This window comes from Lithobates pipiens, unplaced genomic scaffold (assembly GCF_037356315.1).
Source record: "Lithobates pipiens isolate NorthernLeopardFrog02 unplaced genomic scaffold, aLitPip1_a1.2 Scaffold_22, whole genome shotgun sequence".
In the NCBI taxonomy this organism is placed as follows: Eukaryota; Metazoa; Chordata; class Amphibia; order Anura; family Ranidae; genus Lithobates; species Lithobates pipiens.
This window is the reverse complement of record NW_027507784.1, coordinates 255,063,091-255,077,429: the sequence shown is the minus strand read 5'-3', so window position 1 is coordinate 255,077,429 and position 14,339 is coordinate 255,063,091. Positions and strand designations below refer to the sequence as shown.

General features: G+C 40.5%; 1 protein-coding gene across 1 annotated transcript in view; it reads right to left on the bottom strand.

The window, feature by feature from the left end:
* Positions 1 to 13,792, bottom strand: part of LOC143925721 (uncharacterized) — a 102,383-nt gene extending 88,591 nt beyond the window's left edge. Inside the window, exon 1 of the mRNA XM_077450176.1 lies at positions 13,580 to 13,792. Coding sequence (XP_077306302.1) covers positions 13,580 to 13,792 — 213 coding nt within the window. The remainder of the gene's footprint in view (positions 1 to 13,579) is intronic.
* Positions 13,793 to 14,339: the final 547 nt, after the last annotated feature.

Below are 14,339 nucleotides of genomic sequence, written 5' to 3'. Positions count from 1 at the left end.
AGCTATTACCTTTGTACCACCCCCTCCCTTTTAGAATGTAAGCTCTACGAGCAGGGCCCTCCTGTACCTTTTGTATTGAACCATACTGTAATTGTGTTGCCCCCCTATACATTGTAAAGCGCTGCGTAAACTGTTGGTGCTATAAAAATTGTGTATAATAATAATTCTGATCTACTGACTGCCGATCCTGTTTCTTGAGCCCTCAAAATGCTAAGACAGTACAAATACACCCCAAATGATCCCTTTTTGGAAAGTAGACATTTCAAGGTATTTAGTATAAGGCATGGTGAGTTTTTTGAGGTTGTAATTTTTTGTCACAATTTTTTAGAATTTTTTTTTCACAAAATTTTCATTTTAAGACGTTATTTCTCACACTCAGCACGGGCATACTTATGATTAGAGACCAAAACACATTTGCCGAGTATGCGGATTTCATGTGAGACTTTTTTACATCCTGGATATATAAAGGGACCGAAAATCTACCATAATTCTTGAATCCCTGAAGTGCAAGGACAGGAAAAACCCCCAGAAAAATGAATTCATTTTGGAAAGCAAACACTCCAAGGTATTTTTTGAAAGACATATTGAGTCTTTTAAAAATGTCATCTTTAGCCACACATTTTTGAAAAATGCAGGAAAGAACACAAAGTTGTCAATTAATAAGATATTTCTAACACACATCATAGGCATACCACATGCCTGAGACTTTTTCACAACCTAACCACAATCCAAGCAGCACCTTCAAGCACTCCAGGGGCATAAAATATGCATCTAATGTTCTAACTATTGATTACATTTTTGGAGGCCCTGAAGTACTTGGACCGTGTAAACAAAATGACCACAAGAGACATGGTGAGTCTTTTGAAGACTTCTTTTATGGCACACGTTTTTAAAAAATGCAGAATGAAAATGAAAATGTATCTTTTTACAAAAAGTTGTCAATTAATAACATATTTCTAAGGCACAGCATAGACAAACATAGAATTAAGCATCTAATTTCCTGACTACCTATCACAATTTTGGAGGCCCTGGAGCACCAGGACACTAGAAACACCCACAAAATGGCTGCATTTTGGAAAGTAAACACCCCAACATATTTTTTAGGAGGCATGGTGAGTCTTTTAAAGACTTACGTTTTTTTGCCACAAGAAAGGAAAATTAAAATTCATTTTTTTTTTTTACACAAAGTTGTCAATTTGATAAAATAGCTCTCAAAAACAGTGGGCATACTTAGAATTACAACCCAAAACACATTCTGCTACTCCTCCTGAGTATGGTAATACACGTGAGACTTTTTACTGGTTAGACTGATGTACCAGACATTGTATCTTGTGTATCACACAAATAAACCAATTGTGTCAAAACAATATACTGTAATGGTAGCCCCTGTAGGAGTGGTCAGGGAAAATAGCTTAGTGTAGATTCGACTATAGCAGTTCCCTTTCCTATAAGCCAAGCATGCCTAGCCTACTGGTACATGGCTGCTCACAGGAATGCCATACTCACTGGCCAGGAATTACAGCAGACTGAAGAAATGAAGAACAAATGCGTTCCTGTGGTTACAAGAGTGGAGTTCTCTTCAAGAGATGGCTGAAACTGTCGCAGGACAATCAATCAATCCAACATGAAAATGGGTCCGTTTTGGCGGCAGGCAGAGACATGGTCAGCAAATAGGAAAAAGGATGAGTCCAAGCAGCAGGCAGAAGTGTGGTCAATAAACAGGCCAGGTTAGTCCTGGAGGGGGTAAACAGGATTTTTTTACACTATCATTGCTTATACAGTCATGATAACTGTATAAGCAATCATCTCTAACTGTATTTGGCATCATTCACAATATCATTGTTTACTAATGTGATTGACCACAGCTATCACATGGTACAAGGCCACAGTGATTTGACCAGCACCATGTGATAATGTGACCAATCACAGAGTTCCAAATAGTAAACAATGGCATCATAAATTTAAGTTTGGTCACAGCGATCACATGGTACAGGGCCAATCACGGTGGCCCTGTACCTCAATCTGGTATTTGCGGTGTCTTACAGTGTGATTACAAATTACACAGCTACAAGAACTCAAGACCGTGCAAAAACTGGAAGGACCTATCGGTACATCCTCAAAGAATGACACTTGTCCCACCTGGCTGTATATATGCAGTGGCTGCGTGGGAAGCAATTAAAAGTAGGCTTGCACCCTCTGCAGTCGCCAAAATTTGTCAGCCCAGTACGTGTAATGCCACGTACACATGATCAGACTATCCGGCGGACTTAGTCTGGCAGACAAACCGGCGGACTGTCGGCCGGACTGTCCGAACGAGCGGACCTGCCCACACACGGTACTTTTGCGGCAGACTAGGTCCAGCGGACTTAGTCCGCCGGACTATCTGCCGTACTTTCGAAATGAACGGACTTGCCCACACACACGGAGGAAAGTCCGTTAATTTTGAACGCAGCTCCAGGTAGACGGGACCAGCGAAGGAAGCGTCGCTGGCCCCGTCACCTGGTATGGACTTAAAGGGGAAGCCCTACGCTGAAAAAACGGCGAGGGGGTCCTCCTCTAGGTCCATATAAGACCCTTATCTGAGCACACTACCTGGCCGGTCAGGAAAGGGGGTGGGGATGAGCGAGCGCCCCTCCGAGCCATACCAGGCCACGTGCCCTCAACATGGGGGTGCTTTGGGAAAGGGGGGCGCGCGGCCCCTCCACCCCAAAGCACCTTGTCCCCATGTTGATGAGGACAAGGGCCTCTTCCCGACAACCCTGGCTGTTGGCTGTCGGGGTCTGCGGGAGGGGGGCTTATCGGAATCCGGGAGCCCCCTTTAATAAGGGGCCCCCCGATACCGGCCCCCCACCCTATGTGAATGTATGGGGTACAATGTACCCCTACACATTCACCTGTGAAAAAAATATAAATAAAACACAACACACAAGGGTTAAAAATAGTTTATTGCACAGCTCCGGGGGTCTTCTTCCGTCTTGGGGGGGTCTTCTTGCAAGACTCCTCCGCTATCTTCTGCTCTTTTGCTAGCTAGTCCAAGCAATCCTCTGGGACTGTGACATCATAATAGGTGGGGACATCATCCGTTGATGTCCCTATATAAGTCGCCGCACGACCCGTGCCTGTCATTGTGACCGGAGACAGTGACGAGTCAACACCTCAAGAAGAGAAGAACAGAAGGCGGCAATGAAGACCTGGCCACCGCTTGTAAAAGAGTTAGAAGAAGGCGCAGAGGCCCGGCAAGAAGAACCGAAGAGGGGGACAAGACCCCCGAAGTCGGAAGAAGACCCCCGGATGGCAGCAAAGAAGAAAGCCAGGCTCACTCCGCTAGTAAAAGAGCTAGCAAAAGAGCAGGAGATAGCGGAGGCGTCCGGCAAGAAGACCCCCCGAAACGGAAGAAGCAATAAACAATTTTTAACCCTTGTGTGTTGTGTTTTATTTACATTTTTTCACAGGTGAATGGGTAGTGGTACATTGTACCCCATACTCATTCACATAGGGTGGGGGGCTGGTATCCAGGGGGCCCCCTTATTAAAGGGGGCTCCCGGATTCTGATAAGCCCCCCGCCCGCAGACCCCGACAACCAATGGCCAGGGTTGTCAGGAAGAGGCCCTTGTCCTCATCAACATGGGGACAAGGTGCTTTGGGGTGGGGGGGGCTGCGCCCAAAATGAAAAGCCAAAGCACCCCCCATGTTGAGGGCATGTGGCCTGGTATGGCTCAGGAGGGGGGGGCGCTCGCTCATCCCCACATCCTTTGCTGACCGGCCGGGTAGCGTGCTCGAATAAGGGTCTGATATGGACCTAGAGGGGGATCCCCACGCCGTTTTTTTTCGGCGTAGGGCTTCCCCTTTAAGTCCATACCAGGTGACTGGGCCAGCGACGCTTCCTTCGCTAGTCTCGGCTACCTGGAGCCACGCTCAAAATGAACAGACTTTTCTCCATACGGGAAAAATCTGTTCATTTCAAAAGTACGGTGGACTAGCACACACACGGCCGTCGCAGTCCGGCGGACATATTTTGGTGCAAAACTACTTTCTTAGTCCGCCGGACTTTTGGGTAAAAAAAATACGCCGGAGCCCACACACGGGGTGACTCAAGTCCGCCGGACTTTTCCACCGGATTGTTTGATTGTGTATACGCGGCATGAGATGACAGCTTACCGCGAATATGGCAAATTCTGACAAGTCAGAGCTGTGTGGCTTAAAGTAGTATGGAGTAATAAAGGTGTTTAAAGCAGGAACAGGTTTGCAGTTCTTTGCTATGGCAAATGAGCAATATTGCTGTCAGGAGAAAGATCATTGAGCTAATTAGGTGATAGTGACTTGGTTTGACTGACCACATTAGAGTCTGGAGGCAGTTGGGATTATTTTTAAATAGAAGCAGGCTGGAGCCAGCAGCAGAAGGAGCAGGCAGCTGTATTAGTCGACCCTGCTCCTCTAGTTCTAGCTGCAGACTGACCTCAAATGTGCTCCGCCAGCCGCCTCCCTGCATGGATAGGTAGTTGGACCCAGTGCTTGCCTGGCCGTAACAGCTCCAGTACCCTTTGCCTATGGCTCCACATGCAGCTACACTACACTCTCCTCCTGAATAAGCTATCCTGCTCTTCTGCAGCTGCAGTTTTCTATCAGGTACTGTCAAGGAGGGGGATTTGGGGGTGGGAGTAGAGCACTGTACTGGGGGAGTGGGCAATTTGGGGGAAAAGGGGGCACCCTTCTACTCTGTACTCAGTATGCATCACACTCATGAACCCAGCACTCTGTACACAGCGCACCCCTGAATCCTACACTCTCTATGCAGTGTACCCCTGAATCATGCACTCTCTATGCAGAGCACCCCTGAATCATTCACTCTGTATATAGCCCACCCCTGAATCCTGCACTCTGTATGCAGGGAATCCCTGAACCCTGCGCTCTGTATGCAACGCACCCCTGAAACCTGCACACTAAGTAGTGCACATCTGAACCCTGCACTGTGTATTTAACACACACTCTTAAAGGGGTATTTAATGCCCCTTTAAGACCCTCCCACTGTTAGTGCAGGAGAGGATACTGCTGCCTCCTAAATGTGTTTTTTTCCCCAGCCGAATGTGAACTTTGCTTTGAAATACTGTGTCACAACCGCAAGCCAAGCATTTGGTTTGTGGCTGCTGCACAGCCCCATTGAACTCAATGGGCAAGTTTGACAGCGATACCACCTGTGAAAATTTACATGTTGAGTTAAAATTGGCGTACTATGAAGCTAAGCATCGAAGCCATGGCAATGTGTACTCACCTGGTAAGTAGCTGCTATGTTCATTTATAGGTAAGTAGGGCATTCCCACTATTAAACGAAATATGGTCATGCCGATTGCTCTTTTTGGCATAACTGTATCCCAGCAGGGTGGCTGAAAAAAAATGTACACCAGGCCAACTACCTGTTATGGGTATTGTCAGCCTTTACAGATTGTGTTTATACTGTTTAAATATCAATGTTTTTAGTATCTAATAGGCGTTATGTCATTTTTTCAGGTTGTCAGTAAAAAATTTGCACTGTCAGTAAATTTCCGATGTTCTGTCAGTAGAAAAAAAAATGGGGAGGCTGGCAACCCTGCTAGCATTGTCTGACTCACTTGCAGTAACAGCTTGTTCCAACAATCTTAACCTTGCCTCTGCTGTAGCTAATTCACATCACATTACAGGGCTTCCATTTATACCTCTATTTCTGCCATCTTTTCTGTCCACACCGTTGTGTTTAAAGCAAAGCTTTATGCATTCACATACCTCATGAGCAACATAAGCACCCGCTGAATAAGTGCCCCCCACAGACAGCTTAACTCTCTAATAAGACTTGACAATTTAATTCATCATAGCTTTACTTGTAAAAATACAGTACATGAATGTTAAAAAGTAATTTCAAAGTGTAAATGGACAATGATTTTCTATACCTTGCTCCCACTATGAAGGCTGGAAACTAACTAAGGGAACAAGAAGAAGAACGTAAAAGTCTAGCTAAGGACTAAACCAACTAACCTAGAGACACACACTGTAGGTAAACTAGATTATACTAGATTATCACTTTACAAGCACGAAAATAACAAGTTGTAGTTACAGTAAATTGACACTAGATGTAAGCACAGAGATATTATACATTACATAATGAAGTCCAATGCAAGGTGATGGATACATGATAAGTGTTACAAAACACTTTTGGACCTTCGCCTTGAAAAGGTTGTGATATTGATCTAGACTGCCCAACACTAACCTACATCTAAGCGTGACCTTTGGCATGTGTAAATCGTTTTCATGGAAAAGGAAAGCTGCTGAGCTGCAGATGCAACCATCTTTTCAGGACCATGAGGAGGGCATTTACAAATATGAAATTGACAATTAACAATTTTCTAATTCTATAGTTTTTTAATTGTATGGTTTTTGTCCTATGATCACATACTACAATATAATAACTGGTATTTTATCATCCAGCATGACATTTTCTTTTGAACAAGACCACACATGATATACCTTTTAAAAGGGCCTTCCTCAGAACACGTAATGTTCCTAATTAGCCCTCTGCATCTGGAAATGTAGGCGTATTTAGTCTTAACATAATTGTAATGCTCTTCTACATTCTGTTGGATGATCAATATTAACATAATTTGATTGTGTCAGGAGTTATGAATTATGTGTAGATTCTGACTAGATTCTGCATTAAGGAATGCATTCAACTCTTTTTTAAAACACTGCTACTGAGTTGGCTAGAACTAGTTCTTGAGGGAGTCTATTCTATATTTTCACAGCTCTAAACGTGAAGAAGCCTTTCTGTCTGTGAAGGTTAAATCGCTCTTCCTCCAGACAAAAAAGAGTTTTCCTCGTGCCCTTTGTAATTACCTGAAGCTGAATAGCAACTCCAAGTTCACTATATGGACCACTTATGTATGTATACATTGTGATCATATACCCCCTTAATCGGCTTTTATAAGTTTGGTTGCTCTTCTGTACAGTTTCCCCTGTTCGCCAATATCCTTTCTAAGAACAGGTGCCCAAATCTAAACTGCATATTCCAGATGAGGTCTTACTAATGATTGGTACAGGGGCAAAATTATATCACTTTCTCTGGAGTCTATACCTTTTTAATACAAGAAAGTATCATGCTAGCTTTAGGAACTGCAGCTTGGCATTGCATGCTATTATTAAGTTCATGATCTACTAGAACACCCAGGGCTTTCTCAACCATTGACTCTCCCAGCTGTTCATCTCATAGAACATATGGGGTAAGCATGGTTTTTAACCCACAAGGGCATAACTTTACATTTATCAATATTACAACCTCATTTACTACATAGGTGCCCAAATAAATAGTACATTGAGGCCAGCTTGTAAGTTGGAGAAATAATGTAAGGATGTTATTCCACTACATAGCTATCATCTGCAAACAATGAAATATTACCTTTAATACCAAGCTCTATAATAGGTTAAAAAGTGAGGGTCCCAACACTGAACCTTGGCATATACCACTAATAACCATAGGCCATTCAGAGTATGAATCATTAACCTCTACCCTCTGAATACAGCCTTTTAGCTAGTTTTCTATCCATTCACAAACTAAATTTTCTAGTTTGTGAACATTTTTCTAGTTTGTGAACACTTTTTTATCAAACACTTTGATAAAAAAAACAATTGTACTATATTCACAGCCATCTCTTTGGCTACATTTTTGCTTACTTCCTCATAACAAGAAATCAGATTTGTTTGACAACTTTGGTCTTTCATGAATCCATGCTCACTATTGCTTAAAATATTATTTTCCAGTAAAATGCTTCTACGTGTTTCTTTTTATTAAAATCTCAAGTTTCTTCCTAACTATGGAAGTTAAACTATTGGTCTGGAGTTACCTGGCAAAAGAGTTTGATATACTGTCATACTGTCCTGATATTTTAATGGCCTCAAGAATTGAGATAGGTTGTCAATGTATCAGGATTGATAATTGTTTAAATAGACCTATATACAATAGTTGTAGATGCTATCATTTTCACACAAACCAATTAATATACACGTATTGGGATTTTTTTTTTTATCAAAGACATAGGCAGATCACATTTTGGCTTACATTTATGAAAAAATGTGATTTTACTGGTCACTTTTTAAATATAGGCACTACATTGACCTTGGCAATCTAGTGTACCAAGCCAGTCATTAAAGGGTCTCAACTCTTTAGGAACCCATGAGTGTAAGACATCTGTTCCAGGTGCTTTATTCACCTTTAATTTGTCTAAATGTTTCTGGGCCATATCAGTTTTGAGCCACTGTGGATCATTTGGGGCTATGTCAATATTATAACTGGGAATCGTGAGGTCATGCAACACGCAAATGAAATATATATATTTTTTTTTCACACAAATAGAGCTTTCTTTTGGTGGTATTTGATCACCACAGTTTTTTTTTTTTTTGCCATATAAACCAAAAAGAATTTAAAACTTTGAAAAAAAAATTTTTTTCTACTTTCTGTTATAAAACATATTCAGTAAAATCACATTTCTTCATAAATTTAAGCCAAAATGTGATCTGCCTATGTCTTTGGTTAAAAAAGACATCCCAATACGTGTATATTAATTGGTTTGTGTGAAAATTATAGCCTCTAAATATAGCCTCTAAAAACTATTCTATATAGGTATATTTAAACAATTATTAATCCTGATACATTGACAGGCTATCTTGATACCAGAACCTTTTTTTAAAACCACGGACAGGAATGGATACATCCCTACCTCAAGCTGCCACCATCCAAGGTGGATTGGCAATATACCCAGAGGACAATTCGTAAGATTGTATAGGAATGGTACAAAAAAAGAAGACTTTGATAAACAGGCTGAAGTCATCATCAATAGGTTCATAAACAAAGGATACAAAGAAGCCCAGCTGAGGGCTCTCAAAGAAAATGTAATAAAAATGGATAGGAAGCAACTGTTGGATAGCAAAATAAACACTAATGCCGCGTACACACGAGAGGACTTATGTCCGGCAGACTTCCAAAGGAGTTCCGCCGGAGTTCCGCCGGAGTTCCGACGGAGTTCTGGCGGACTTTTCGACCGAACGGACTTGGACACACACCATCACACCAAACTCCGACGGAGTCGAACGTGATGACGTACGACTGGATTCGAATAAGGAAGTTCATAGCCAGTAGCCAATAGCTGCCCTAGCGTCGGTTTTAGTCCGTCGGAGTAGCATACACACGAGCGGATTTTTCGAAGGGGACCGGGTCCGGCGGAGTTCCGTCGGGAAAATTTGAAGCATGCTTCATTTCTAAAGTCCGTCAGACTTTTGCGAAGCTAAAGTCCGTTGCAGCCCACACACGATCGAATAGTCTGACGGACTCAGTCCGTCGGACTTTGGATGTCGAAAAGTCCGCTCGTGTGTACGCGGCATAAGAAGACCAGAAATATGGAAACCGCCTTCCTGACAGGTTTTAACAGGCAACACAAAGAAATAGAAATGATTATCAAAAAACGGTGGCCTATTCTGAAAACAGATGATGTATTAAAACAAATCCTGCCCAACAATCCCTCTTTCATATACAAAAAAGCTCCCAACTTAAGAAATAGATTGGTGAAAAACACAATTGATCCCCCACGACAAATTAAAATTGCCGAACACCTCAAAGGTTTTTTCAAATGTGGCCATTGCCTTCCCTGCCGTAAAAGTAAAAAGACCAGTAGAAAAATAACTAAATTTACCTCGACTACTAATGGGAGAGAATTCAACATCAAGGAACTTATTTCATGCAAGAGTACGCATGTTACGTACATTATAGAATGTCCTTGTCATAAACAATACGTGGGTAGAACCACAAGAGAATTACACGTAAGAATTAAAGAACATATTAAGAACATTAAAAAAGGATACGATAAACATAGTGTCTCACGTCATTTCAGAGACTTTCATAACCAAGATCCCAAACAAATGATTTTTTATGCAATTGACAAAATCAAAGGACATTGGAGAGGAGAAGATATGACCAAGAAAATTTCTCAAAATGAAACCAGATGGATCTTCAACATGGAGACTATGCAACCTGCTGGAATGAATATAGATCTGGATCTTAACTGCTTTTTAACCAATTTTTAATTTCAATTTATTTATTATTTTTTAACCATTTTTAATCTTAACACATTTTTCCAGGGTCGAATGTAATACAATCAACAAAGCCTGGAACATCAATATATAGCAGGGGAATAAACAATAAGGTTGCACCTAGAAACTTATATTCTAATATCCTAATGTCCCAACACTTTAATTATATTTCTCCTACCCAACGTGATAATAAAAAATAATAAAAAATAAATACTAATAATCCTATCCCATTCTACCATTTTAGTGCCTTCTCTTCGTATACATTTTTATACATTTTTATACATTTTTATACATGTTTATGTCTTCCATTTTAGGTATATATGTTTTTCATATATGAGCTTTTTTATATATATATAGTTCATTTTTTATGTATATATATGAATTTTTATATATATATATATATACATGTACAATCTGGGTACATTTCTTACATTTTTTACACAATTTTCTCTTTTTTACACATATTTTCTCTCTATTCCAACTGAGATCGAATGTTATTCATTTCCTTTCCCTATCCTACCCCTTGGGTAACATAGCACACATTGGAAATAAATTCCAAATAGCCAATGTCTTAGGAATTTAGGTAGCTACTTGCACATCTGAGACGTTGTTCAGTGTAAATTTAAATTTAATTTTAATTTTTATTTTTATTCAATTTTTTCCACCTCTATACTTTATGATAAAGCATATATACACTTTTAGTATTTCAGTATTTCCCTCTCCCTTTTATAGATTTTCATAGATACTGTTTTACAGATACTGTGTATTGATTGGAATTTCTATGTTGATATCCATTTAGGGGTATGTATAAAGTAATAAGGATGTCATAGTATATATTCCACTTATATAGGAGGGGTGCCCAATCTGCGTCTATTTACATCTGACTAATAGCAGGTACAATGATACATTCCCTACATAGCTGGCATAAAAATAGGCTTAATGGCGATTCCCTTAGCAAACATGGCGGTTAGGTTCCGCGCATGCGCGATTGGTAACTATACCCTATATAAGTGGAAAGGTGTATGAAGATGGCCGCTCCAGATGACGTCTGAATGACGAAACGCGTAGGGCGTGGCCAGATACGTACACCTCCAGTGCAAACGGCGTGCTAGCCGAGCGGAAGTTCCGAACGCTTTTTACAATACGTGTTTTATCGTACTAAATGTGAGTACTTTTAAGTTGTTACAAATAAACTGAGTTGCAAACATACTATACCATGGAAAGTCCTCTTTTTTACCATATGTAATACTAGGTACAACATCCCCACGGAGGAACGAGGGATCTCCCCAGCATTTCAGCAAAGACAGCCCAAGAAGCGACACAGTGGCTTATACTGTGGAGGCTGATCCACCCCGGACGGGGTCGTATTTCTGGTGAGAGCAAAATTCATAAATACGAACGGATAAGCGAAGTTACTCCCTCCACTCCTCTTCTATACATAGAAAACCTTTTTTCACTATCTAATTTTCATTTTTATTTTTCAATTTTTACCCTATTAGACTTTCATATCTGATTTGTCGCTGCAAGATTTTTTTCACATAATTTTTTTCACATTATGGACTAAATCTCTATTATTACTTGTATTTTTTCCCAATTTTCTGATCTCTACTTGGGAATTTTTTGAAACCTAACACAGTGTGTATATATTTGTTGCACTTTTCATTTTTCACTTGTGTTCACAATTGTACAAATTAGATTTTTGTTTTTTGTTTTATGGTCACATTTTTTTTGAATTTGTAAACCAAAGCACTTGGTGACGCCATCACCACAGTCACAGGCACTTTGAGTATTTTTTAGAATTTCACTGTTGATTATAGATTGAGTTTAGTATACATAGCATCAATCATTCATCCATTTATTTCAGCTATCTAATTCATTTATTATATTGTGTAATTCACATTTATATTTATATATTTTTTATTCCTATTCTTATTCTCACCCTATTTTTATATTAATTTTATATTAATTTATTAACCAGCACGCTGGAAAATTTATATTCACTTTTGTATTCACAATTTAATATTGACTGATTCTTAGCACTATACTATTTATATTATTTATTGGGTTTATTATTTTAGTATATCTTGGTTCATTCAGGATTTTAAGAGTTTAAAATTATTAGCCAGCAAGCTGGAAAATCTGTACATTTCTATGACACTTATATTTAGTGAGTTTAAAAAGGTATAGCGCCATATCTATTTTCTCTATCTCACCTTATCTCAATTCTTGAGGCCCTTAAAATGCCAGGACAGTATGACAGTATAAATACCCAAAAAAAGACCAATTTTTGGAAAGTAGTCAGTCTGAGGTATTTAATAAGGGGCATGGAGAGCTTTTTGAAGTTGTCATTTTTTCACATTTTATTTAAATTATTAATTTAAAAAAAAGTGTGATCAAACTAAATAGTTTGATCACTTTTTAAATATAGGCACTACATTGACCTTGCCAATTTAGTGTACCAAGCCAGTCATTAACCGATTGAGATCCGCGCTATAGCCGAATGACGGCTACAGCGCGGACCTGCTTTGACGGGACTACGTCTATTGACGTCGTCCCATGCACGAGCGGCCTGCGCGCTCCCTGAGGGGCACGTGTGGCGTGCTCTGTGATCAGCGAGTCTATGAGACTCGCCTGATCACGGATCGAAGAAAGAGGTCGATCCCGACCCCTTACCACGTGATCAGCTGTTAGCCAATGACAGCTGATCATGTGATCACAACAGAGCCGATCACCGGCGGCCGTGTGAGGGACTTCAGTCCCGATCACGGCCAAGTCATCAGTGCCCACCTGCCCCCTGCCAGTGTAACATACATATAGTAAAAGTGCCATCCATCAGTACCACCCCTTAGTGCCCATAGTGCCACCCATCAGTGCCCATAGTGCCACCCATCAGTGCCCACAGTGCCACCTATCAGTGCCCACAATCTGCCTCAACAACAGTGCTGCACCTCATATGCCACATATCCGTGCCCATCAGTGTCATCTACCAGCGCCCATCAGTTCCCATCAGTGCCGCCCATCAGTGCCCAGCAGTGGTGCCTATCAGTGCCCACCAGTGCAGCCTATCAGTGCCCACCAGTACAGCCTATCAGTGCCCACCAGTGCCGCCTCATCAGCGCATTTCAATGAAGGAGAACAATGACCTGTTTGCAAAATTGTATAACAAACTATTAAACATGATTTTTTTTTTTTTTTTTTGCATCTTTTTTTGTTTGTTTAGCAAAAAATAAAACTCCCAGCTGTAATTAAATACCACCAAAGGAAAGCTCTATTTGTGGGAAAAAATTATAAAAATTTCATTTGGGTACGGTGTTGTATGACCGCGCAATTGTCATTCAAAGTGCATCAGTGCTGACAGCTGAAAATTGGTCTGGGCAGGAGGGGGGTTTAAGTGCCCAGTAAGCAAGTGGTTAAAGGGCCTCAACTCTTTAGGAATCCATGGGTGTAAGCCATCTGTTCCAGGTGCTTTACTCACCTTTATTTTGTCTAAATGTTTCTGGGCCATATCAGTTTTGAGCCACTGTGGATCATTTGGGGCTATGTCAATACTATCCTCATTAAGTACTTGAGCACTCTCATTTACCTTTGTATGCACAGAGCTGAAGATGGTACGTAATACATTTGCCTTCTCTTTGTCCCCAGTTACCAACTCCAAATCATCTTGTAAAGAGCCTACATTCTCAGTCATGCCCTATTTACTACATATATTTAAAGGGTTTTGGAAGAGACAAGTGTATTTCAACCCTTAGGAAAGAAACCAAGTTATACAGCCTGCAGAGGCAAACAATGTGTGGAGCATGAGATTGCATAAATTACATACACAGCTGAATCAATCAAACCCTATCACCTATCTTTCTGATTTGTACAGCTCTATACAGATTTTCAGTTGGGTATGTGCATAATAGTTACTGATTTATGTGGATAGGTTTCCTGTACACTTCAATGTTCAAGTCACCTCCCAGTCCAAAAAGGGTCATTTTTTTTTTCTGTACGTCTTACCTAGATGTTATTTTCCAAAGAGTTTGTTTCTCTTCTGTCTGCAGAGATGATTCTAGTATTTGAAAACCAGTGGGATAAGACAAAGTTCCAGCAAGAAACATACTTGGCCCAGATTGAGTTTGGTTTAGCTGTTAATGATCTTATCCAGCTTTAGGAGTTATCTTATGGTCTCAATATCATTTGCAGTTGGTATACAAGTAAAAATGTAATGGACATCCTATGATACCATTTTTTCC